General features: G+C 31.7%; 6 protein-coding genes and 1 pseudogene across 9 annotated transcripts in view; 4 read left to right on the top strand and 3 right to left on the bottom strand.

Moving 5' to 3' along the window:
• Window positions 1–97: 97 nt before the first annotated feature.
• LOC117209125 lies at window positions 98–5,641 on the top strand. Of its 2 annotated transcripts, none has more exons than XM_033450799.1 (6): window positions 98–272; window positions 1,407–1,745; window positions 1,830–2,068; window positions 2,147–2,341; window positions 2,482–2,757; window positions 2,837–5,641. In XM_033450799.1, the coding sequence occupies exons 2-6, from the start codon at window positions 1,598–1,600 to the stop codon at window positions 3,524–3,526; spliced, it is 1,548 nt and encodes a 515-aa protein (XP_033306690.1). In that variant the 5' UTR covers window positions 98–272; window positions 1,407–1,597; the 3' UTR covers window positions 3,527–5,641. The 2 variants fall into 2 exon arrangements, with proteins under 2 accessions (XP_033306690.1, XP_033306689.1); XM_033450798.1 differs by having other exon boundaries at window positions 99–272; window positions 1,827–2,068.
• A 1,635-nt stretch (window positions 5,642–7,276) lies between these two features.
• On the bottom strand, window positions 7,277–10,829 carry LOC117209127 (annotated as a pseudogene).
• LOC117209126 lies at window positions 8,391–9,089 on the bottom strand. The gene has a single exon (XM_033450800.1). It carries the CDS (start codon window positions 8,927–8,929, stop codon window positions 8,627–8,629), a length of 303 nt encoding a protein of 100 aa, XP_033306691.1. The 5' UTR covers window positions 8,930–9,089; the 3' UTR covers window positions 8,391–8,626.
• A 406-nt stretch (window positions 10,830–11,235) lies between the features above and the next one.
• On the top strand, window positions 11,236–13,784 carry LOC117209123. 2 transcript variants are annotated; one of them, XM_033450796.1, is made up of 3 exons: window positions 11,236–11,381; window positions 11,538–13,252; window positions 13,553–13,784. In XM_033450796.1, exons 1-3 carry the CDS (start codon window positions 11,270–11,272, stop codon window positions 13,646–13,648), a joined length of 1,923 nt encoding a protein of 640 aa, XP_033306687.1. In that variant the 5' UTR covers window positions 11,236–11,269; the 3' UTR covers window positions 13,649–13,784. The 2 variants fall into 2 exon arrangements, with proteins under 2 accessions (XP_033306687.1, XP_033306688.1); XM_033450797.1 differs by having other exon boundaries at window positions 13,435–13,784.
• A 326-nt stretch (window positions 13,785–14,110) lies between these two features.
• Window positions 14,111–18,525, bottom strand: LOC117209122 (GPI ethanolamine phosphate transferase 3). 2 transcript variants are annotated; one of them, XR_004487854.1, is made up of 5 exons: window positions 15,643–18,525; window positions 15,391–15,561; window positions 15,107–15,141; window positions 14,546–14,963; window positions 14,111–14,231 (listed from the first exon to the last, which is right to left on the bottom strand). XR_004487854.1 is itself a non-coding variant. In XM_033450795.1 (4 exons), the coding sequence occupies exons 1-4, from the start codon at window positions 18,221–18,223 to the stop codon at window positions 14,769–14,771; spliced, it is 3,168 nt and encodes a 1,055-aa protein (XP_033306686.1). In that variant the 5' UTR covers window positions 18,224–18,524; the 3' UTR covers window positions 14,640–14,768. The 2 variants fall into 2 exon arrangements, 1 of the variants encoding a protein (XP_033306686.1); XM_033450795.1 differs by lacking the exon at window positions 14,111–14,231 and having other exon boundaries at window positions 14,640–14,963; window positions 15,107–15,327; window positions 15,643–18,524.
• A 491-nt stretch (window positions 18,526–19,016) lies between these two features.
• On the top strand, window positions 19,017–20,457 carry LOC117209049 (thioredoxin domain-containing protein 12-like). Its single transcript, XM_033450636.1, has 3 exons — window positions 19,017–19,420; window positions 19,953–20,303; window positions 20,440–20,457. Exons 1-2 carry the CDS (start codon window positions 19,149–19,151, stop codon window positions 20,275–20,277), a joined length of 597 nt encoding a protein of 198 aa, XP_033306527.1. The 5' UTR covers window positions 19,017–19,148; the 3' UTR covers window positions 20,278–20,303; window positions 20,440–20,457.
• Window positions 20,458–25,945: 5,488 nt separating this feature from the next.
• LOC117209044 (doublesex- and mab-3-related transcription factor A2) overlaps window positions 25,946–26,103 on the top strand; it is a 33,368-nt gene continuing 33,210 nt past the window's right edge. Inside the window, exon 1 of the mRNA XM_033450628.1 lies at window positions 25,946–26,025. The gene's annotated coding sequence lies outside the window, so the exon portion shown is untranslated. The remainder of the gene's footprint in view (window positions 26,026–26,103) is intronic.

Below are 26,103 nucleotides of genomic sequence, written 5' to 3'. Positions count from 1 at the left end.
AATAATTATAATAGAAAAAAGTTTGTATTTATTCGTGTGCAAATAATTTATGTATTTGTCCTATTTTTCTTTTTTTCTTTTATTAGGCAGAGAATGTTAAAAAGGGTCAAGTTGTTCCATCTGCTATTTCTAGGTCGTCGTGACGAGCATAGATTATGAGTAAAAACAGCAAAAAGGCAATGGCGGCTATTCTTCAGACAGTCACCGAATTTATTATGAAAAATTTCGGAAAAATGTGATCTCCGTGTCGGTTCATCGCGAACAAAATCGAGGTACGTTTTCACATTTTTATCGTCGAACTTACAATGTCGATGATCATCATACTTGGTACATTCTGATGAGATGTCACATGCAACCACATGTGGATTTGAAATTAATAGATACTTTTTTATAAAAACAACTAACCATGAAATCCAGGTATTTTTATATATATTTCAAACATTTGACGTTAAATACGATGAATATCATAAAAGACAAGTTAAACAATTTTTCTTCTATGTCCACCGCGTTTTTATACTGTAACTTTACGAATCGAAAAAATAATAATTTACACACAATCAGTTAAAGCGTATTTTATTTATAATATAGATAATATGTTAATTTTGATTTTTCATTTATGTGTGCATTTATGTTTTAAGATAATAATGTAAATAATATTAAGTATATTGAAATATGTGAAATATGATGTATATTAATAATAAAAGAATAGGAAGTTCCAACCTATTATGAAACAGACTCGAATGTTTAAAAATACAGTCGCTACCAAGAGTTTTTTCATGTACGTAATTGTATTTTTCAATGAATTAGGTTTTACATTTCATTTTCATTGTATGAAATTTTTGTAGTCATATTTGGATTTAATTAATTAGTATGTAATGTTATAGTAAATACAATGGTGTGCAAGTAGTTTTTGTAACCACTGTATATATTGTATTGTTATCGTATAAGTTGTTATTTAAATATATAATTATAATTGGTAATTTATATTTTTTATATTTTTAAGTATTAATTTGATAGCACTGAAATAGATCTTTTGTTATACCATTGAATTGGATTTATAATTTATAATATTTTATAATAATCTAGTCTATATTTTTTATATTTTTAAGTTTTAATATAAAATTAGTGCTATATTAAAATAGATCTTTTGTTATCTATTATTGAATTGGAATGATGTATTAAAATTGTATTGATTATATTAGTTCTTACTTTATACATTTTTATTTATTGTTCTTTTATTATGTTTTTATATATAGAATAAATTATTTTTATTTACAATTGTGTTTATTTCTTTTATTTCAAAGTTTTGTCTCCCTATCCACATTGGATTGTTAAATAATGAATATTTTCTGTTAATACTTGGTATCTTGTTGTTGTTGTTGTGCAATGTTAATTAATTTCTGTAGGTGTGGCCTGAAGGCCAAGGGATGGTATTGCGTGCAGAAAAGAGATGGCACACAGTATGCGTAGACAATGGCTGGCAAACGTATAAAGCAGTTGCTTAATTCAATGAGTAATGAATGGTGGTTAATAGTGGATCAAATAGGAAAGATCGTCGGCAGGCAGGAAGGAGTAAACACTCGAGTGTGCCTAAGTAATGAGCGAGACTCGGCATCATCTTCACTCGGTTTCGGACTTGTATGCAGCCGACGAGATAGAAGTACTTCTCTTAGAAGAGATTCGTGACCTGGAACTACCAGCCTCTGCATATTCTAGACCTGAGGACATTCAGGACTTTGATATTGGTAAGAAAATAATTTGTAAACTGCAAATATTTAGAAAAAATAGAGTATCAACATATACATTATTTGATATTATATTAATAGCAGGCAGTAGAACAGGGGGGCAAATTAGCTCCCAACCTTTGGAGCTGGATTCACCAGGGGTCCATTCAACAGTCCATTCATGGGACTCACATGCTAATTATCATGGTCACTATGGCTATGGTGATCACCATGGCTCTTCCTCAAATGCTTTGGCTTGGCCAAGAGCAAGTCATTTGGTACTTTATTGTGACATACAGGGACATCTTAAAACTGCTATTGGTGTTATTAGACTTTTACTACTTGTAAGTACTATAGCATTTAGATTATTATTTCATTTATTTATTCCTAAAACAATAAGTTACCTTAAATTGTTTACATAGATATCATCTGCAGCGTGTTTGGCAACATTATGCAGCTCCGGCACTGCCAAGGTCAGCTTATTTATGTTGCCTTTAATCGGGCGGCTGCGTTTCATGATCTTTGTAGCAGTTTTCTGTTTTTTGGTCACTGCATTGCTCCTCTTCCTTGATATTTCGCATGTTATATATGTTTTTCCTTTCAATTGGGCAAAATTGGTAAGTAGTCAATGATTTATCAATATTCTATTTTTAGTTAATGTTACCATCATGATTAAAAATATAAATTTTTATATGTGTATTTATTAATGATTTAATATTTTGACACTGATATATCTGATAGAATCCACCTCTTATAGAATGCTTGGATATTCACTGGTATAGGCTTATCTTATGCCTTGAGTAGTGCATTATTAGCATGCTCTATATGGGAATATCACAGTGGTGGCTGGGTGCCAAAACGCACTCGGTCTCAGTTGTCTGCAGCGGCAGCGCTTGGATTGTCATGTGCTATTTTAGCCTTCTTACTTTCATGGATACATGGTCGCAGTGGATCAAGTTGTAGGAGTTCAGATAGTCGCAATCATACACCAACACAACTTTATAAGCCTGTTGACAATTCTTCCTCTTCGGGAGTAAGTAATTTTATTTCTTATCATTATTTTATAACTATATTTAAACTATTCTCAATAATTCTAATTTTTATCTTTTTAGGTTACTCTCAAAGAGCGGAGCCCTAAGAGGCCTGCTTCATGGGCTGTCAAAAATCAACAGTCAAGGAAACAAAATATAGACAGTGATACAAACACAAATAATGGCCATCACAGCAATGATAATCATACAAAATACAAGCAAGATGCCAATAGAAAAGATCACTGGGCTTCTGCAAGGGAACACTTCTTACATACCCAAGAAACTAACGAAGATATTCAAAGAAGTGATGTCGATATTGAAAGGAGAAGGAGAAGGCGAAGAAGAGATGGTGATAGTAGTTCAGGCGATGGAAATCTAATAAGTACCAAAACCAATAGTGGTCATATTCTGGAGGATAATAAATCTAGACGGGTGCCGCGGAAATTACCTCTACAGTCGGTAGAACAATCCCGACCTTGGCCTGGTGCTGAACATAGAGGCAGTGGTTCTATACAAATTAGAAATAAAACTTTACAAATGCCAGTGAACAATAAAGCACAGGACTATTGTGGCATAGATGAATCTAGTTCAATGCAAGTGACTCAAAATGGTTTCCACTGGGAAATGGAATGTACATCTAGCAACAGTATGGAGAAAGCAGCAGAAATAGCTATGGATCGTACTGCCATGTGGACTGGACAATGGCATCCACCACCTGATGACGTCCAACCTTGTTCTAGCAAAACTATTGATCCTTACAGCTTTGCCTGATTGAATATAAAAACGCGTATACATGTGTTAGAAAATGTTGGACTCATTGCAGTGAATGACTTTTGGGAACAGCTATGTAATACAGAAGTTTCCCTTGAAACGATAGTTTCGTAATATCATATTGAACCTTCTTTCACTGTTTGTATTAAGGAAAGGATAAAAACGAACGAAAATATTTTATTGTCTTACCAATGAAATATTTATATTGTTTCTAAACGAATTTGTCCAAATTGAATGTGTTTAAACTTACATATGTAAAAGTCACTTTAATGTTAAAGTAGTGCACAGTGACCATAACGTCTTTGTTATCATCTTTTAAGTCTATATTTTTCTTCTCTGTGCATAAAATGAGATTAAGTTTGGAATTAAGTTGTTAATCAGTTACTTATGCAGGTGTAGATAAATTCCAGAAAAGCTCTATATTGCAATCAAGACCATGGAATAATGTCTTATGTCCAAACATTTAAGAATCCTATATAAAATTATTGTTGCCTTGTATATTATGCTGCCAAGAAAATAATTTCTTTTTAGTTGTCGATTTTTGACATTCTGCATTATACAACCAGACTGCCCATCTTTGACATACAGATAATGTCATTTCATTCCAATTATATATCAAATAATAAACCTAAGTATTAACGGGATTATTTGTAAGTATAACTTATATTAATAATTAAAGATTAAAATATTTATTTATTATTTTGTTATACTTTAATGTCAATATATTCTGTTTCCATGCATACTCAATAGTTAATAATCAGGCAAATGTATTAATTTTCTGTTTTATTACAACTGTAAATTTATGAAAATTGTTTTTTAAACAGGCAACAAGTATTTATATTAAGATTGAAAAACTAATATCAGTTTAGCATTTCTTGTTATAAGTGAATTATACAGAGAATTAGTATGCATGGAACAAGTATTTAAATTATACTACTTCGATTATTGTTCAAAATGATATTCTTGTTGCACGGAGATGGACGTAGAAATGTGTTTCACAAATTTAGACGAGAATTGATAAACACAAGTTATTTTCTGTAATTATACCATAACGAAATCTAGTTTTTTATTAGTATTTTATACGTAAACGGTTGAGTTTTATACAATTATGTAGTTTGGTAGCTTAGAAAAAGTCCATCTCTATTTTTGTAAAAGGTATACGCACTATTTGCAAGAAGGGAATATAACGATCAGTAATGGTATTGCATTACTTATTTACTTTAATGAAAATCTCAAACCATTTCTAGTCCAGTACTCTTGTACAACCTTGTCTCTACTGATTCATCAAATTAAAGAGCAAAGTAATTTTTAGTACATACATATCGTATTAGAGGTACAATTCATCTTGAAAATTATCAGAAGATTGTGTTTCTTGACCGTTTGGTCCTTGAAATCTCTTTTTACCATACAACAAGTGGTACATAGAATCGATTATATTGGGACCTCTGTTTTGTTTCACTTGATTATAAGATTATTATAATCTTATAAACACAAAGAAGTAATTAATTTCGACTAGAATCATAAGTGACAGCTACTTTGTCTTTTGATACAATATTAGAATATATACATCTGGATCAGGCATCTAATTATATGTTGGCGTGTATAACGCGTCAGTTATCTAATTAATTGATTAGCATAAGGAAAAAATGCGTGTTCATATAGGATCATAAAGAAAAAAAGAGAATAGTATATATTATGGTAGCTTCGTTGTGTCAAAATATTGATGATGTTGTAATTTGGTTTTCTTGAACACAACGAAGAAATAAATGTAATTTTTCTTATACATGGTACATTACTGGTGTACTGATAAAGTGTTTAAAAAAAATATGGATAGATTTCATGATAAAAATGTTGGGTGGAAATGTTACATGGTGCAAGATATTTAGCTTAAAAGTTTAAGTAAAATAATTAAAAAAAAATGTACGGACACTGCCAGAAGAAATATAACGCTCTTTGAGTGTCATGTATGTCGAATAACTTTGTTACTTTTCAATAACTTAGTATCAGAGGCTTTACCTCGCTACGATTTGCAATACCTCAATAAATAAATCGTTAGACTTATATTTAGTATGTGAATCTACAACAGTGTTTAATGTATTTCTGTATGAACTTTAATCGAAAACGCTTCAGATTATGGCACAAATAACAAAGATTAACATTAGGTTTGAACTTCAATCCATCGCAATTTATTCTAGAAAGTAAAGAAGTAACTAAATATTACTGTTTAAACAAAGTGCAAATCTATTTCACCATTGTAACAAGATTGTTAGTTTTCTGATAAACATACCCTTTCTTTACATTTTATAAATGACATTGATTGAAAAATGATTCTTTGATTAATTATGGAACCAGTTATTAAAATTCGTATAAATTGTCTAAAACTTTCTTCTACTACTTATTCTTCCTTCTAATCTTGGTATCGCAAGTTTTTATTTCTTGTATTATGATATATTTATACAATATTTCTTTTAGGTATTTATAAATATTTTTTTATTTTATTATGAAATCAATTTAAAATCCAGAGAGGTATTTGCATTAAAAAGTAGCATGACAATTATCTGATCTGAAATTCGTGTTATTTTTACCACTGAATTTAATTAAATTATGTTGAACAATAGCACACACTGTACGCACAAAAGATTGTCTAGAGCTATACAACTGCTATTGTTTTATTTTTTGCATATATGATTTAATTCCATGAATGGTTTATTATTTAACTTGAAATATACAATAATTATTATTGAAGTTTCATATTAGTCTCTTTTCCAAATACTATATAGCCTTAATAAGATTAAAATATATTTTCAATTTAATATATCTTATTCGCTTATAAAATGATACTTTCAATTAAATATTTATAGGATTATAATGTGATGTAGGAAATTAGAATAGATTTATTGAGTTATATTGCATTCAAACAATATTTGGAATGGAACAGTTTAATAAGATTTGCTTATACACATTATTTTGTTTTGAACAACTATAATACTAAATAATGACAATCCAAAAGAGATACATGAACTACATGACACAAGAGATCTTTGGCCTAACTTTGATTCATTGGATATTACCAAAAATAAAATGTAAGAGTCCTTACAACCAAAAAAATCAATTGCTGTAGATCCTTTGGATGTATTTCGATTCATAAATAGATATTAATATTAAGTATTGAAAGCATCATTTGTATGAAAATCCATTTCTATTAGGATGATGCTGTCAATACTGTTAATGATAAATATGGGTATATAATAATGTTTCTATTATAGACTCATTGTGAAGGTAAAATGTTTTCTGAAACAAGAAAATATTATTGTGAGTTGACATATGTGATTGAGTAAATTACCAAGAGTTACATTATATATTGACCTGTTGGTAATTTGTCATACTTCATTGCGATTGTTCTGGACAATAACGATTAATGATCGAATGAACGATATAACACCTAAGTTATTATTACCGTTTATTCTTTTAAAAGTTATTTTGTACATTTAGAAATAATGAAATGAATGACTGTTGTGTAGTATAGAGTCTATACTGTAGACTATACAAAAGTCATAAGTGCGTATATTATATGTTAATTATAAAATATACTACGAAATGTTAGTAATTAGCAGCAATTTTGTTCTATGTTAATACTAAAGAATATGTGTACATTTATTAGTTACTATGTTGTAAGTATTAAGGCTCGATTGACGTCAACATCACAAACATGCAACAATAATTAAACAAAGAAAACTATTACGCAATCGTCCGAAATACAAACGAAATTATTAAAAATATTCGCGATTAATAATCTAATACTCAATTATTATCTTTTGCCAGTGCCAAAAAAATTATAGAATATGTGTATGTATATGCATGTATATATATATATACATATATATATATATATACGTGTGCACATGTAAACGTATCAATGTTCCATTAATTGTTGAGACTGGTGCGAGATAAATGAAAGAATGAAAAACTTTATTTGATATGTATTTTCTTAAATCAACAGTCTCCATCAATATTTTATTATATTATTTGTATTCTTTAAGGAACTTTCCTTTAGTACATATAACTTTATGGAATATCTGCATATATGCTGCTATGCTCTGACTATTTTCTATAATTATTTGTCTCGATATGTATGCAAAGAGTTTATAGATTAACATATTTTCAAGAACTAAGAACCTTATAGAGGTCAGTAATAATTTTTTAATTATTCATATTGCTGTTTTCTATCTCTTTCAATTTCCCAACTATGTCTTCTAACTTTTTACGTTGTACACTTTGCTTCATTCGTTTACTTTTATCTTGCGCAAAACATTGAATATCCATTGTCTTTACATAATGTAGTACAGAATTCCTTTCCAACACAAGAATGAAAAAATAAGAAAATATAGCATTTAATTCAAAAAAGTATACAAAAAGGAATGGAAAATAAGATTGCAGTAGAAGATATATATGATTAGAAAACTTACTCTTTATTCCTTGAAACTTGAAATGGGAACTAGAAGAAGATAAAATGAATAAAGCAATTAAATAAATAATTAGGAATATTTATATATTTGAATATATAGTATTCAATATTTAATTGTATCTTACCTGCTGTGGAAGTCTTAATTGTTTCATGGTTGGATGTTTCCAACTGTTGTATTTCATCCAAGCATATGGAGTGTTATGTATATTTGATAATTTTGATTGTGTCATAGCATGTACTGCAAATTGTGGATTAACAATTAATGGTCCACGTTGTAATAATTGCTGCTCCTGATAGGAATGATTGGAATAATATGGATCATATTTTGTGAAATTTTCTACAGATGATATTCCCAAGGAATTTGCCACTGCCACTAAGAAATAATAAATATATACATACATATAATCTCATATGCTTATAAAAAATGTTAAAAAGATTGTAACAATTATAACAAACTCTTGGCTTTCTGAATATTGAGTAAAGTATCATAGTACTGTTTTTTAAATGTAACCAACTCTGTAATAGATGCAGTTTGTTGTAAAGTATTCAAGCTTTTTGATTTTGTTTGCTTCACTGCAGATCTGTATATAAATAATTTTGTTAAATAAGTTTGCTGATCATGAAAGATATTAAATTTACACAACAACTATATGGTACTTGTATAGTAAATTTTCTATGTAGTCCTTTTTCTCACATTCTATTGTTTGTGTTTTACTAACTACAGCATTTACGCTCTTATGAAGCATTTTTAACTGAGTTGGTTTTGGACAAATATGAAATGTTTCCAAGCATTTCTTTTCAATGAATTTTGTTGTATCCTCTAGTGTATTAATATTTTTAGAATTATTTGTGTTATTACTCGAAATATCTAATTGATTATTCTTTTCCAGGTTTCTTTGATCTACAAACTTGCGATGTTTGGATGTAGGAGGAACCATATACAAAGGTTTGGTCCTAGGCAATGTTGGAAATTCTGCATTATAAAAGAAGAAATGCTTTTAATATTTGTATACATTGAATTGAAATATGTTAATGATTGATGAATATAAAGAGTTTTATTACTGATTAAAGTTTCCTGTTCTACACGTTTTAAAAAGTTCTGCAAGCTTGTTTTAAGTTTCTTATGCACCATTAAATTCTCTTCTTCTAATGTTTGTAGTGTCATCTTTTACAAGAATTGCCATAAATTATTTAAATAATTGCTATGACTAAAAATTTCCTTTACCTGTATGTTTATTATTGTATCTTTTCTTTCTTCTTCACAATATACAACATCCATTTTATATATATCTTGTTGAATTGCTTGTTCATTCTTTAATTCTTGTTTAAAATGTTCTTGAACTTCCATGTCAAAAATTTTATTTTTGTTCAAATTACTATACTTTTTGAAGTTTTTATTTACATCACTATTATGTAAAATCTCACAATTTGTTTCTGATTCTACAAATCTATCATCATATGTTATTTTCAAATTGAAGATCTCATTCTTATTCTGTTTATTTGAAATTATGCCATTTTTATATAATTCTTTTAAACATGTAGTATCCTGTAATATTATTTTTACAATCTCTATTCCAGGATAGCTAAATTAACAATATTTTTAACAAATTAATTGTTACAAACCTGATGGAGTGCATAAGGCATGTTAGCTATATTGCACTGATTCCAGTTATTGAATCTATCAATGGACAACTGGAAGTACTTATCATCCATTGATTTAAAAAATCTTTGTTGGTAACCAGATGCAGAATTTCGATAAAGATTAGTTTTATACAAAAGATGAGGAGTATGGAACCATTTCAATGTTGACTGAAGTTTTAATGATTCTTCTTCTTCATTAGTATTTAATGAAAAACTTTGTTTGCTATTAACGTGAGGTTTTATATATGGAATATTGTAGTTCAATGTATCATACATATAATTCACATGATTATGAATTGTTGAAATTTCATTAGGAGGAAAACCTTTGAACACTTCAGGTACTGAAGATGCAAATTTTTCATGCAATTCAAGATTTTGAGATGTGTCAAGTAAAATATTTTGGTTTAGATGAATTTCTGAGTCTTCATTTAATATTTCTGTATTAGATTCTTCAGGTGTCATAGTAATTCTAAAAAATAAACTTGTAATTAAACATTATAAAAAAAATAATAAAAATTAATTTAATAAAAGTCATACTTTTGACACAATGACTTGTTATTGGGTGCTTTAATTAATTCAGTAATTTTAAATATCAGATTTCTTATTTTATCATTTGAGACACCTTTTGGTAACGGTACCATAGAAATTATCTGTTGTTGTAAGTCGCTATCCAAATTTTCAGATAATATAAGTAAAGCTTTTAATACACGTTCATATGCAATTATACCATCATTAGGATGGTACATACTTAGCAATTGATTTATTGCTTTAATAATATTCGTGCCTTTTGAACTTTGCTGTAAAGCAGTCCATGGAAAATTTTCAAATGTGGAAGTAATATTTATCATGGCATTCCTATTTTCCGTAATTGCTAAAACAAAGAATGAACCTTTTTTAGGTAGTTGTTATACAAATCTCAATGGGTTTTCGGTTTATTTTATGCCATTTTTATTACAGGATTACATATAAAATATATCTATTACTACTATTATAAATACTATTATTATACATCAAATAACGTTGTTACTTACTATTAGAAGAGCTTTTTATCTCCATTTCGACATAAACGTCTTTCTATAAAGTGACAGCTTTCTTCGATATTAATACAATCAATTGGTAATTACCAAATAATGAAAACAGCTGCTTTGATATATTATTGTCGACAAATGAACAACGCGTTTCTCGCAAGTTCGTTTGCAAGTCGATTGAAATCGGATTACAATTCGAAGTGGGAAGGTGTTCTGTTCTTATATTCAGTAAATGAAAAATGATACATGCTGAATTTCTGATTTATAGATAATAAAAATAAAAAGATAAAAAATAGATTATAACAATGAACTAAAACAATGAAATGAATAAATATAAATGTATTTGTTGTAAAAGATAATGTTTAAGCAGAGTAATTAAAATATTTACAGAAGCATAATGGCACAAGTATGAAGGAAATTACTTTCCCAAGTAGCATGAAGAAATTGTATTGGTTAATTATAAAACACAAGTGCACCTCCTGTATGCCATGGATTATTTTAATGAGAATATTAGTCCTATGCTAATAAGCTTAAGAGCTTTGCAACTATTATTATTTGACTGCTGCTATAAAAGCAGTAACAACACAGAGTTCAATAAGTTGGTGTAAGATGATTCTTCCAAAAGATCTGGTACTTTTCTCTTATTTGATAGTATTAACTAGAGCATCTTTTAAAGGCCCTTCAGGAGCAGCACCATGGGCAAGCTATGCTTCAAAATCTGGTAATATAAAACACTTAATTTTTGAAAACGTAATTTTAATAAAATAATGTTAAAATTAAAATTTTGGGGTAGAGGCTTTAATATTTCACATAAATGTACAAAGTATATATGTATATATTTTATATATCCTTCCTTATATGAAAAATGTTTTTCTAGCTTATGCAAGAGCTCTCGGACTACCAGTAACAGGAATGGACACCATAACAGTACCTTATATACCAAAATCTCCCTCCTTCCCAAAATTTGTTGATCCTAAAATGATGATTTCGAAGAAGACAGATATGCTGAGCAACTTGTTTGGTGGCTTGGGACCTGCTTATCCCACGAGCTTCAAACCATTTATGCCATATATAGTAAGTCCATCTTTGTACAATACTGTTGACAAAACACCATTATTAAGTAAAAGTAACGTGGATGATGAAGCTGGCCAGTACAAACGTGGAATTTTCGGACCTTTCGGTTCGAAACCTTTTGGTCCTATGGCTTCTAAGTTTGGGCCTATGCCTCCATTTTCAAGCTTAAATACCATACCTGACTATAGTATGAAGGATGAGATTTCCCGCAGAAAAAGAAGCACAGATGAGTCTACTGTAACAAAACTCCGTTCAATTATGGGCACTGGTAAGCCAGAAACAAAAGATTTGGGACCTTCACCTCCATATCCCACTCTTGCTCCAATTTCTGAAGAACCAGAAGAAGATGTGAATGTACTGCTTAAAAAGATGGGAGGTCCGACAGCACCAAAACAATATTTACCAGGAATGTTTGGACCTTTTGGACCTGTGGTGGATCCATCTATGTTTATAGCAAAGAAAACTACCTTTTTGGATAATTTGTTTAAAAATATTGTCACTTCTACTCCAGCACCAGGTCCGATCGAAGTTCCAACAACGAAAAGTACCATTGTACCACCTGACTTTTGGTTACCATCATCTGTAATCCCTAATCCAACAGAGTACAATGATAAAGTATCAGAGTTCCTGGATAAATTGTTTGACACTTTAAAACTGAATAAAACTGCACTAACTAGCGATGACGATAGCGCAAATTTTAAAAACGATTTGGTGAGATCTATTGTATCTGATGGAAGTCATGCACAAGTAAAAATAGCAAGATCCATTGAAGACCTCTCATCGATCAATGCCGCTAAAGATTTGATTGTTAGCAACATATTATCTGAATTGGGTGATTTAAAAAGCAACATGGTTACAACAATGAACGATTTGATTTCTTACGAAAAGTCTGCAACATCACTATCATCAAAGAAACCATTTAAACCTTTTAGTCCTGGTCCATGGGCAAAACCAACGATCGATGGAATGTTTTCTTTTCAGCAAAAGATGGGTGTTTTGAGTCAAGTGTTTGATATGTTAACTGATTTACAGAAGAATATTACTTTGGCAGTCCAAAATATAACAAAAGCAAGAATGGCATCTACAGCTGCTCCCGGAGGAGCATTTAATGCCAATTATCCAATGACTAATGACATTCTTTCTTCCCCTAGTGGTTTGCCCATTAACATGAGTCTATTGGATGCTATTAAACATAAATTAGATACATTAGATTATGGAGTGCCTCTTGCATACAATCCGAGTTATAGTAAATTCGGGCTACAGATGGCTCGATCACTGCCAAAAGGTCCTGGCTCAGTTTGGGTTTCTTATCCCGAAGATGCAGGAGGTATAAAGCGCGAAATTGTCAGTGGTGCTGAATCTTTTCTGAATGATGGAAGCAGTCAAAAACAACAAGTACGTTCAGTTAAGATGCAAATGCATCAGGGATATCAGAGTTTGCCAGCTGGTTCTATAGAGTCTGTACAGGCAGGTGGAGGATCTACACCTGAACACCAAGGTGGAAGAATCAAGTTATATGTAAGCATTTAAATCGAAACAACAGTTTCAGATTAAATATCTTTTTGAATCTATATATTTGTATTCTATATTGTATATAATGAAAGCTAAATATGATAGTTAACAACAATTTGTATCATTGTAAAACAAATGATGGGTTGACAAGATATCTTATACAACATCATAACTTCATTTGTTTCCAGATACAAATGCCTGTATTGCCTAATATGCAGGTGCCTGTCTTTCAAAATAATAATTACCAAAACTAGGTATGTGTAATTTGAATACTGTGAATATTGTGAACATGTTCATCTGTCACAGGATCCCAGCGATTACGAGGACTATTATAAGTGGGCCAACTGGATGGAATACCTGAGAAATGACAATAGAGGATACAGACATCACAATCATCATTAGATTACCGACCTAGCAGGAATATTTCTATCACTTGTAATTACAAACTCTCTATCTTTTAACTGATCATTTTTTTCGCATACTATATATAACGTGTACGTTTGATGATACCTTTCAATAAAGTATATTTTGCAAAATACATAGAGAACATAAAACCATGTACTGGGAAAGGCACAAGTTCAAAGAATTTTACTATTTTAAAATATATAAGAAGAGTTACCTTAAAGATATATAACGTTTTATTAAATTTACTATTATGTTTATAATATACGCTATATATACAATTTCGTATGCGGTAAATGAAATGAAAAATATACGGTTAACAGTGATGAACTTAAAATGGTGAAAAAAATACGTACATTGATCAAGCAATCATCTGCGCACATGGACGCAATCCTGCATCAAGTGCGTTGCTTTGTTTCTCTGTAATCAGCAATGCATTGCACGCAGGGTAGCGTTAGTGTGTTAGGAAGCACCAGAATTAATAATATGCCTTGGTCTTTGGAAAAACAAAAGAAAAGACATATCATTCTCATGTCCTAAATGTTTCAGTTCAATTTTCCTATTTGGACTAATAGTTCATATACAGGGTGGTTGGTAACTAGTGGTACAAGCGGAAAGGGGGTGATCCTACGCGAAAAAAGAAGTCGAAAATATAGAACAAAAATTTTTCGTTTCAGGCTTTGTTTTCGAGAAAATTGACTTTGAATTTTCGCTTGGTACGCGTGCACTTTATCACGTCTCGTTATAACGGATCTCACTGTAGATCGTTGTCTTGATGGGAAAATTAAAAAAAAAAAAAATTAAAAGAAAAAAATTTTTATTCTATATTTTCTACTTCTTTTTTCGCGTAGAATCACCCCCTTTCCGCTTGTACCACCAGTTACCAACCACCTTGTATAACTACGCTTTCGCTATTTCTTATATAAAGTCATATAAAATTATGAAAATGGCAGTACTGGTAAGTGTCGACGTTGGACATCTAATTTACTTCTTTTTGGTAGAGACTTCCAATTTTAATGATAGCAGTAACAAGTCATTGCACGCATTTTTCACTTAATATTACATTTCAAACTTTGATATTTTACTGTGTTGATTACATCTTATATCAAGAAAAATTTTATCATCTGCCTTTTGTCACTCTGGATATAAGATGTTCCATTTGCTGATCGATTCTGAACACCATATAAAAGGACGCCAGTACACTGCTTAATGTTACCAATAATCCCAAGCCTTCGAATATTAACTTCGGCGCGAAGATCTTCCAAACCATTAAATGTCGACAGTGAATCGTCGTAGCAAGCATGCTACCAAATGTCTATATGAAGTTATAAAAACTCATCAATAAAAATAGTTTTTAAACTTCAAATTATTTCTTTAACAGTGATTATTTATTTAGTTTATACTTAGTTTATATTGTTAAAACATTAGCAGATCTAAAATATTAAAAATGTTGCTTACTCTGATTCCATGAAGTAATATATATTTTCCTGCAACTGAGAAAATTGCAGCATGAAACACAGAATCTTGTTCAAACAGATGCAGTTCTCCTCTTTTCATGTTGTCTTCCGAAAATTTTATTTTAGCTAACTTTGGAAATACAAGATAAAAAGTAAATGGTACAATAACTAATAGTGGTAATGTTGCACCTAGTATAATGTGTGATCCGAATGTGTTTATTCCTACAAATTATTACTTGTAGAAAGAGATTTAAAGTTAATACAAACAAGATTATATATAGATACCTATTAAGATTGCTGGTAATAAATTTCCATAGAAATGTCCACCTGTTCCTACAAAAGCAGCATCCCAATGAATTGTAGGGAAAGTTGGTTGATGCCCAGTTCCATAAAAGAAATATTCTGCTATTAAGAACCAACACAATAGTATGGGAGTAGGTACTTCTACCAGTTCAGCTGTTTATAAAATTATAACAATAAGAATGCAGTTTTGTAATCTAAATCATTTACATATTATCTATAGATTAAAGTACTTACATATACTATTAGCATTCTTGTATCTTTCTATCGCTGATAAGCCCAAAACAGAGGTACAACATATAAACATTAAGAAAGTACTAGGTGATAATATATCCCCTAACAATAAAGAATATAACAACATAAGAAATACACTTAATGAGACAAATGTGGCACTATACGCAGTACCCAAGCCATAAACAACTGGCGTTTGATCTACGTCTATATTTTTTCGATAAATTGACTCCTTTATTTTCTCAAATAATCGAGGTACTACATTTTCATCTTGGTATATGTTAATTAATTCCTTTTTCTTTGGTAGTAAAAATATACTGAGCGGACGATAGTATAATATAAAGATTGCAAACAGACTCAATGCATATACTATGTTAGGCAATGTACTTACTTGCCAAGACAGTGCAAATTTTACTTTTACAAATTTTGGTAACCTTTGAAGGACCCAATAACAACCCATACAAACACCTATCACAACAGGACAGTATTGTCCTACTAAAACACTAGGAGAGAAACCAGAAAGGTTTCCACAATTTTGCAACCATAGTCTTATTATCGTAATGTGTAATGCAAGTATAATTAATGTGATGGCAAGTAAAATACGTTCTAAATTGTCCGATGTTATAGAACTTGTTTTACCAAATATAAACATAGAACATACACTTTGTTGTTGCTCCTCTCTACAACGCCAGAAGTAATAAGATAATCTTATGGAAATACATGCTATTAAGCTACTGGCTATTATAATTATCTTCAAGTTTGATTTTGTTTGTTGTTTTAAAAATGGTTTTGTTTTTCTTTCTGGATTTTCACTAGCATCTTTTTTCGTTAGATTAAACATGATAAGCCAAAGAAGAGTAACAATTAAAAAAGATAATACATTATTTTCTTCAACAATATAGCTGTTAGAAAAGAGACTGCATATTGTTAAAAAAAATACTAATCTTGTAATATAGATCAATTTTTTTATTTTTCTATAATCATACCAATTCAATGAAATAACATCCCAATTCTTAGTAATTAATATTACTAATAATATTATAGATACTGTACCAGTGGCAAACAATGTTGTGTTTTTGAATTCTTCTAAAATATTAAAGAAAAACAAAAGGCACATTATCAATGCAGTAATTAAATTTGCTAAAATAGAACATTGTAGAAATGAAGACTCAAATATCTTATACATACGATCTTCTGGAATGCCTGTGATAAATAGATAAAAGAAAAACAAAGCACAAAACATCAAAAGCAGGCCTTTTGACATTAGACTAGAATCAAATTGAACCCAAACTTCAGAACATGTATCTTTGAGCAATTTAAAGTAGTTCCGACTATTCACAATAAAAGAGTCAAATTCTTCAATAGTATTAATACTCTTAATTTGGTTAAATAGGTAGTTATACATATTTTCCAAATTTTGAAGCTGTTCTTTAGAAAATAAGTAAGTATCTTCAGAATATACACTTATATATCTTTTTGTCTGTGCAATATTTCTCCACACTGAATGCAACAAATACCATAACTCATCTTTTAATTCCCCATTTCTTGATGAACTTGGAATTGAATCAAGTATGATAGATCCCAAGTTTGAAAATGGTATAGGAGTACCAAGAATAGATGCCAATGTTGGAACAAGATCGATTTGGTTCACAGTATTGTTAGATGAATCATATTTTATCAAAGGAACCATAGAATAAACAAACATGGCAGCCTCAATTTCATTCCTGCTATCACCACCATGATCACCACTTTCTGTCATTCCATGATCACCAACAACAAAAAGTACTGTATCCTCTTCTAAGGACTCGATGATATCTCTTATAAGACTATTTGTATCATTTAACTTTCTAGCCATCTCAGGATGATTAGCACCATGTTTATGTCCGCAATGATCAATTCCAAGAACGTGTGCTATCAGGAGAGACCAATCTTTCTTCTTTATCTCGAAAAATATACGGTATCTAACATCTTTATCAACACTGTCCAGATCCCAAACATTAAAAGATGGTGATGGAAATTGACGTTTAAATTTGCCAGGAAATAAATTAGTCCAGGTATCATCACCCATGAAAACTATACCTTCGGCAGTGCTTTGATCTACAATATTATCTTCGTTGATGCTTTCAGAGGCAAAATTAGACCCAATGTCAATGAAGGTTGGCAACGATCCTGTGGTAAGACCTTTTAATCGTTGCATAGTTGTTGTCGGAGGATCTGCTATGAACTTATACAAGCGTGAATTCATAGGTTGATTTTGCAACAATTCGTGAATTATAGGTAACTTATTGCGATAATAAGATGAGGTAGAATTATTATCATTATACCAATATGCAAAATCATATTTTAAAGCATCTACGACTAATAATACAACACGTGACTTTCTTTTGAGACATATGGTTGCAGCGGCATCGGGATTCTGAAGAAGTTGCTTGACGTTACAATCAGAATCCGTGCAATCTTTACACTCAGCTCGTTCCGGTCTTGCAACGCGATTGAGCAAAAAGCCGCTCGTGAAAACCAATAAACCAGCTGCCATCAAATATGACATCCATCCTTGAAATATCAAATAATTCCATAGCTTGCTCATTTTTCCGTCGATCCGTTATTTGCTTGCGTTCTCCGAGAAAAATTTGATACTAGAGAAATTCCAACATAATCTTAACCTATTTCTCAATGTAAATTTGTTTTTCACCATTGTCACATTGTTGTCACAATAACTAGTGAACATTTGTTTAGAAGAAATGTTGGATAAAGAATATTAAACGCAAGAAACGGTAAGTCGACGAGTCATATTTTTGGAAAAAGTATGTAAACTATAACATATTGATAAAACGAGTTGAAATATGTAACTCTGTGCTTATATGGCGCTAAATTTCAAGTATGCTATTGTGGCGCGACTATAACACGATTTGTAAACACTTTACTTCGAAGATCTGTTTTTATGCAATGCTGATAAAACAGTATTGTATCGTGGTATGATAAAATTATTGTTTCGGTTTTCAACAAATTTCTCAAAGTCAATATTGCATTCAAATTTAATCAGTTGTTGTTAGATTTTTATTATTCGTGAATCAAACTTTATTGAATGTGCGATTTCCGAAACAATAAAATACATATGAAGCAAATGAAAACAACAAATTAAATTTTATTATACATATAATTTTGTATTTGTTATTATTAATAATCTGTTAATAATATTATATTACCACTTAAATATACCTTTTATTTACAATAGAAATATTATATTATTTAATAATAGTAATTTCTTACATTTCTCATTATTTTCTACTGTTTTACTAAAATTTGATATTTATGATTGTAACCGCAACTATCGTAATTTTATTCTATACTAGATTTATAACATTAAATGGGGATTCTACATATACAGTTAACCAGTCTAAAATAAGTCACACAAGTCATTATATGCATATCGAAACCTTATCATTAAAGATATTCAAACTTGGTTATATTCACATTATTTGACGATATCATGAAAAATTTCAGTTAAAGTTATGAACAAATGGATCAAATTCTTCAGTACTATAAATCTAATCGCTTTGGCAAATCAAATAGTCGGAAATAACCTTCTTAATATTGGAGATTCGAATTGTGACAAGAGTTTCGAACGATTATTTAAATGGAGGTCTGTTACGTACGGCTTTCAAGAGGCTAAAGTCGTGAACAAACCGATTTTTCTACTCATCCATAAAATGCAATGCCCTTCTTGTCAAAAATTAAAACAGAAATTTTCTAACTCCGTACGATTGATGGATCTTAGCGATCGGTATGTATCGAAATATGTACATACGTGTATGAACATAAATATACATCATTACTGAAGCCTGTGCTACAACCATGTCTGGAACTGGTTAATATTAGTTTTACTACCATTAGATGACGCTACAGTGGCGTCAAATATTTTTTACACAACTAATCACAATCTTTCGTCGACCATTAATTAATATGAATTTTATTCATCCCGTAAGCAACGCGACTTTTTTAGTTAAGTTTGGAACAATGAAAGTTATTATTATCGAAGTTTTATAAAAAAAATTAAAATAGAAAACTTAATAGGGAAAAATGAACAATTGTAAAAAATTATAAATAGGAAAATTTATCATTGGTCAGTTAACACAGCTAATTTTTTATTTTTATCTAGCATATGAAAACTAACAACAATACTTATTGCACAATATTTATTATATATTATTATATATTAGTATCGTATAGTATAAGTGTTTATAATACTTTAGCAAATATATTCTTAAAATAATCAGCCCTGTAGTTGATTTAATTATATTTTTAACGAATTACAGATTTGTGATGATAAAAGCGGAAATGGGATATGATGCAGCTTTAGATGATGAAAAATTTCAACCAGATGGGAAGTATGTGCCTAGAATATTATTCTTCACATCTAACGGTGACTTTATCGAGGAGGCATATAACAATCATGCAAATGCGGATAAGGAATATAGATTTTTTTACAAGAATCCCTCGGAAATTATAAATACCATGCTGTTGGTTTTGAAAAATCATTCTAAAGAGCCATTGCGAGTAATATTTCAATATGAGGAATTGTCGCATCTAGAAACTTGCGATATGGAAGATGATATTATTGTTCCGACTCTCTTACATTAATAATGTAACATTAACCTTTGAAACATGTATGATATGGAGCTATATATGTAATCTATTAGGTTTATAACAATCTTAACTTATAATAGAAAACATTAGATGATTTTTTTCTCACTGAAAATACTAAAAAAATTAATATGACTTAATTTAATTTTGTACTTGTAGATAATATTGGAACTGGGACGAAAGAAAGAAAAATGAAATTTTTCTTTCCCATTCACGTTTCCCACTGTTCCTTTTTATTACTTAAGAAGACGAATTAAATAGTAAGGGAAGGTATAATTAAACTAACGAGAGGAATGTTCTTTAAAGAACGCAAGTAGATAATAAATACGATACATATACTACTACATGTATATTACACTACTACATGTATTATATGACTACTACTACTACATATATTTATATACTACATTTATTTCTCCAACTACAGAAATTTTCTTTTAGAGAACATTACAAGCGAGTCGAATTGATTTAACTTGACTAAATGAAATTAAAAATCATTATTCTAATTCAATTTTTTATAAATATACAAAATAAATAAATGAATTTATACAGATTCTCAAAATAAGGAAACAATGAAAAGAAAGAAGACAAACAACCAAAATAGATATCGTGAAAGTTTTCTCTGAATGGATTTAATATGTAACCAATCTGAATGCGAGCCTGCAGCAGGCGTAACCTTTTCAACACTGTTCCCAATGTTCGAGTCTGCGCCCATACATTAAACACCCATGCACATCAACCTATCACCAGCTCGTACCAGCAACCCTAACGGCGCTTGCGTTTGCAACTGTTTCCATATCGTGTAATGCTGCCGTATTGGTCGACACTGTCTCACTAAGGGTTGCTAACCACGCCCATTTTACCCTCTAGAAACATAGCGCGTTGATACATGCGTTTATCGTACACGTGACTTTCTTAAAAACAACTGGTTTTCATTTCAATTACATTAGGTATAAACGATGTATTATTATCGGTGATTAACTGAAAAATGTTTGAGTCGATAACAAGTGTGAAAAATAACTTCAAGCATATAACTTATACATTATATAATTTTTGTTTGCAATAGATCGATCGACAGGAGATTTCCGGAGAAATTGCGTACTACGTAGATATGTATATCTTGGAAACTATAACAAGTTGGAGCAATATTTCAGTTTGCAAAGATCTGACACAATTTTTTGGAGCGCCTGCGCTAATATTATAATACGGTTTGCATAAAGTTTGGTAACTTCATTAGTTGGACATTTTATTACTGAGAAATGCAAGAAAGTTGAAAATAAAACAATCTTGTCTTTCTGTTTGAATCAAAATTACTGATGGATATCTGGCTTATAAGTGACCACAATAATGTACATTAAAATATCTAATATTAAAATGTACATATATTTTACTTTTATTCAATATTGCATATTTCATGATTAATCATTTTCATTGTACTAAATATAACATGCTAAACAAGATAAAATACCTAAAAAGTAAGTTTCTACTTTACTGCAACAATACCAGTTGAGGATTAAAATCAAAGACCCAATATTAAGTGCAAGTGGAGGATCGTAAAGGGTGTAAAGTATCCACATTACCATTATTCCCATGACCAACGTCTATTGGAAACAGACGTTAGATGTACTCGCGGTTGCACGAGCGCGATTCCTGGGGCAGAGAAACGGCACGTAGAGAAACGTGCACGCATATGGGTTATGTATGGATCTCGGTGTGTTCTGTGTTTGAAGGGTTGCAGATAATATATAGCCCGTTTCGGCGGAGAGAGCTTTTTAGCTTTGACCGTTTCATCCGGCGTCGGTCGGCCCCGTGTGCTATTGCGCCCCGTAATATCGACGATGCCTATATCCACGGTCCGTCACGTTTATTTTTTTTCCTCTCTTTCCCTTTCACCATCCTCTTCCTTCCTTTGGCACGGGCGACAGACCTCGGATTCGTTTGCAGTCCTGTGGCCCCATGTTTCTCGCTCTCTCTGCGGTCGGGGTTTTAAAAAATGAGCCAGGACATTATTTTTACGCGACCCTCCGCCTCCGCCTCCACCTCCTCCTCCTCCCTTCCGGTTCAGCCGTGATTCGAGTGACCGGGGTCCAGTCCTCGTCGTCGTCGTTTCCGCCGGCGCAGCTTGCAATGTGCCGCATCAGCGAATGTGCAAAAATTCAAGGGAGAGAAATAGAGGTGGCGTTAGGGGAGGATTCGAGGCTGGCGAAGGGTGGGGAAACGAGGAAAACCGTTTCCGCGAAAGATGAAAATGGGAGAAAGTGAGAGAGATAGAAGAGGGGGAGGAGAAAAAGTTGCGGCGAGGTGTGAAAGTGAGAGAAAAAGGGGAAGAGTGGTGGAGGGAGCGAGAGAGGGAAGGAAAAAGATTATATATCTCTCGTCTCTCACGTCCGTCCGTTCGTACAGTCGTTTTCAGGGTATGGATGTGGCCTCGCGGATATATCGGCGCCGTGGAAGCCATTTTCAATTCAATCTGTTAAAAGCACGTCAAAAAGTCATACGGTATTTCACCGGCGCGGTAGATCGCGGCGAGACCGCAGGCTTCATCCGGCGACGGTGCCGCGGTGAATGCCACCCGTGCCCTATGGATCTGTCGAAATATATGCCTCTGCATACGCCGCTCTCCATCTGACACCGTTCTCTCTATATGTATATACTATTTTCCTATCTTTAATACAAACACCAGCCATGGTTCTATGAATGCTGAGGGTATAAGTTCTTATTGATTCTTCGTCTCTCTAGATATTCTCTTGCCTTTGTCTTTAACGTTAAGCTCTTGTCGTTTAAACGTGGCTACTTTTTATCGTATCGGTCGTTAATGTATTTCTCGTGTCACGAGGGCTACGTTTTTTTTTTTAGTAGGAATTCAGAATTTTAGATTCTTTCGTTATTACAATTTAAGACTTCCTGGTGTAAGGTTTAAATCGAAATTGTGTCCTCACATCTCACCAGCAAAATGATGCAGGTCTAATGTCTACTAACGCGTGTTTGTTAACTCTTCAGTAGGTAGGATTTCATTTAGATGTTCAAACCTTGTCTTCCTCGTATTTTTAAATCCTCCTGTGTGTGTTCATCCTATGTGTTCACATATGTGAAAAGTTGTATCCGAGGTATCGCAAGGTAGATTGTGACTCTAAAAACTATATATCGGTAATTATTTGAGCGATTTAAATTGCTTGAAATTTGTCAAAGTGAAAAAATGTTGATAAAAACATAGAATCCTTTCTTTTACCTAACGCAGATATAGTGCTGCAATTGAAATAATACGATTTGTTTGTTTGTTGATGGCTTCCTCGTCGACAGATCGCAGAGAATTCACCCACGCAAGTATCGGAGATTAAGATCAACCTGGTTTTGTACCTGTTCTTCTTTACTCGTTTGACATAGCGACCTATGGTCTAATCTCCCTTATCCGATCAGAAACGATTTGATCAGCTGTTTCTTTCGTCTTGTTGATCTGTGTGATGTTGGCAAACACTGTAACTCGATACAGACGCGATTTTGATCTTAATCTGCTGTTTTCCCCAGTGTAAACAGCCGGAGGGAGCAGTGGGTAGTGTACAAAATACGTTCTTACTCGTGATACCTGCTACCATCGATAAATCAGTTACATCTGGAAACATTCTAAGATCCTAGGGTAAGAATCGTGGGAGAATCCTTAGAGGAGCTGTTATTCTTGGTCTAGATGTCTGAGAGTATACTTTATATACTGTATCTTTTGATATTTTTTTCATTTTTTGTTGCCATAATTTTAGATATGTTTCAAGGTTGGTAACTGGTGGTACAAGCGGAAAGGGGGTGATTCTACGCGAAAAAAGAAGTCGAAAATATAAAATAAAAATTTTTTTTTTTAATTTTTCCATCGAGACAACGATCTACAGTGAGATCCGTTATATCGTACCGCACGCGTACCGAGCGAAGATTCAAAGTCGATTTTCTCGAAAACAAAGCCTCAAACAAAAAATTTTTATTTTATATTTTCGACTTCTTTTTTCGTGTAGAATCACCCCCTTTCCGCTTGTACTACTAGTTACCAACCATTCTATATATTTGTTCATACGGGGAGTAAGGGGAAAAAGTTGGCGATTTTAACATTAAAATATAAAGAGAATTTAAAAGCTTTTGCGAGATTCCGTGTTTTCTTCCCTCATACTTCGTACAGAAAGCAATCTTAGATTTAAAAAATATGTATATCCGAGGTAAACAGTAAATCACAATGAAATGATATAAAACACTTAGAATACTAGATTCTTCCTATTATCAAAAGATTCAAGGTATCAATAAAGTTTGTTAAAATGTTTAAATAACAAATTTCGATTGAACAAATAAAATTCTTGAAACTCGATAAATATACTTTCAGAGTTACTTAATCTCTATGCATTATTAAATATTTGTTAATTATCTACATTTAAATATGGTTGAATATCGAGTACCTGCATTTAATATTCGCGAGGGAAATTAATCAATACTTAGGATGTTTTTATTAGGCTGCAATTTGTAATAATTCGGGGATGCAGAAAATCGTGTACTCGGCTTATAATTGCATGGATCGCGTAAACGGGAGTGCACGAGGAGGGGTTGGCTGATACTTTAAAAGCAGGTGTGCATTACCATAGCTATTGGTTTATTGATTTATCCATCGGCGCGTACGTACGCTTTGAGTGGCTGATATGCCAGAGTAAAAAATGGTCCGTGTTGGTGTAGATCGACGGCATCGACGAATACCGTTTCGCGTTGCGGGCTTTTAATGTTGCTCAAACCATCATTGCGTTCTCACTAATGATGCACGAGCATGGATTAATCGGTTCGTAACCGCGCTGAAACGTGCCATTCACTGGAGAGCGCACGGTCAAACGCATTACTTTCGTTTTATCAATTTTCTATTCTGCCAACAATCCAACGATGACGTATACTTGAAAATAAACGTATGTTTATGTCTTTACGCTATTTATCATTATGTCACTGTTTTACATGCAACACATTGTACTACGCGTTGATATAATTATTGAAAAAAGAAAAAAATACATCAAATAGACCTTAAATATAGATATTAAATATTAATTTATAAAATAACTAGATATGCATATCTATCGCGCTTACTAGTTTATAGGTACGTATCGTAAACTACTTCTTCTAAATAATTTATAATTATCATAACACAATATCTTTGTAACGAGCTGCCACAAATAAGTAAAATTTTAGGTTGCATTGCATCTCTTTTTCTTGCTATGTATTTCTGGACCGTATGCGTATAAAGGCGCTACGATGAAAGTTACATTGTTTACTTTTAGGTTAGGATCACTTGTATACATTATAAAAACTTACCTTATGAGAACAGTATACTTACTTACAATTGGTATAGTTAGAATATAAAGAATGTGTTTATGGTATTTATCTATGTTTCGCGGTTTTCGTGTAACACGTAGTGCTATTTGCATACTTTTGAAAGAACTAGAAGAAAATGATACGAAAAAGAAAATATCAAAAAAATTCTAAATAGCTTCTAATGATATGTAATGTGAATTTGAATATTGTATGTACCTATTACGTGTAATGTGACACAAGCAGCCATAAGTACGAATAATCATTATTGAAATGCAAATACCGGTTTCTTCGAAACTACACCGATATAGTTACTTTCGTTCGCATGACTAAGTCAAAAGAGTAATAGTGCCATTGTGAGCGTTACGCGAGCCGAACGTGCATTGTTGTACGCAACGCCTGTAGACAGGCAGGAGTAGAGGTTAGGTAAGCAGAGAGATATACAGGATCTAAATCGCAGAATGCTTAATACATAGAATGCTTTTATTCGGTTCTCATTGCGAG

The sequence above is a fragment of the Bombus bifarius genome, unplaced genomic scaffold, assembly GCF_011952205.1.
Source record: "Bombus bifarius isolate JDL3187 unplaced genomic scaffold, Bbif_JDL3187 scf7180000008165, whole genome shotgun sequence".
Lineage (NCBI taxonomy): Eukaryota > Metazoa > Arthropoda > Insecta > Hymenoptera > Apidae > Bombus > Bombus bifarius.
Note: the sequence above shows the minus strand (reverse complement) of the source record. Positions and strands in the feature narration are given on the sequence as shown.

Coding starts and splice junctions, on each gene's coding strand:
- LOC117209125 (XM_033450798.1), top strand. CDS start 1,598: ATGAGCGAGACTCGGCATCATCTTCACTCGGTTTCGGACTTGTATGCA. Junction 1,746..1,826: donor CATTCAGGACTTTGATATTG/GTAAGAAAATAA, acceptor TTATATTAATAG/CAGGCAGTAGAACAGGGGGG. Junction 2,069..2,146: donor TTATTAGACTTTTACTACTT/GTAAGTACTATA, acceptor TTGTTTACATAG/ATATCATCTGCAGCGTGTTT.
- LOC117209126 (XM_033450800.1), bottom strand. CDS start 8,929: ATGGTTCCTCCTACATCCAAACATCGCAAGTTTGTAGATCAAAGAAAC.
- LOC117209123 (XM_033450796.1), top strand. CDS start 11,270: ATGATTCTTCCAAAAGATCTGGTACTTTTCTCTTATTTGATAGTATTA. Junction 11,382..11,537: donor AAGCTATGCTTCAAAATCTG/GTAATATAAAAC, acceptor ATGTTTTTCTAG/CTTATGCAAGAGCTCTCGGA. Junction 13,253..13,552: donor GTGGAAGAATCAAGTTATAT/GTAAGCATTTAA, acceptor CATCTGTCACAG/GATCCCAGCGATTACGAGGA.
- LOC117209122 (XM_033450795.1), bottom strand. CDS start 18,223: ATGAGCAAGCTATGGAATTATTTGATATTTCAAGGATGGATGTCATAT. Junction 15,562..15,642: donor CAAGAATGCTAATAGTATAT/GTAAGTACTTTA, acceptor TTTTATAAACAG/CTGAACTGGTAGAAGTACCT. Junction 14,964..15,106: donor TATTACTTCATGGAATCAGA/GTAAGCAACATT, acceptor AACTTCATATAG/ACATTTGGTAGCATGCTTGC.
- LOC117209049 (XM_033450636.1), top strand. CDS start 19,149: ATGAACAAATGGATCAAATTCTTCAGTACTATAAATCTAATCGCTTTG. Junction 19,421..19,952: donor TTGATGGATCTTAGCGATCG/GTATGTATCGAA, acceptor AACGAATTACAG/ATTTGTGATGATAAAAGCGG.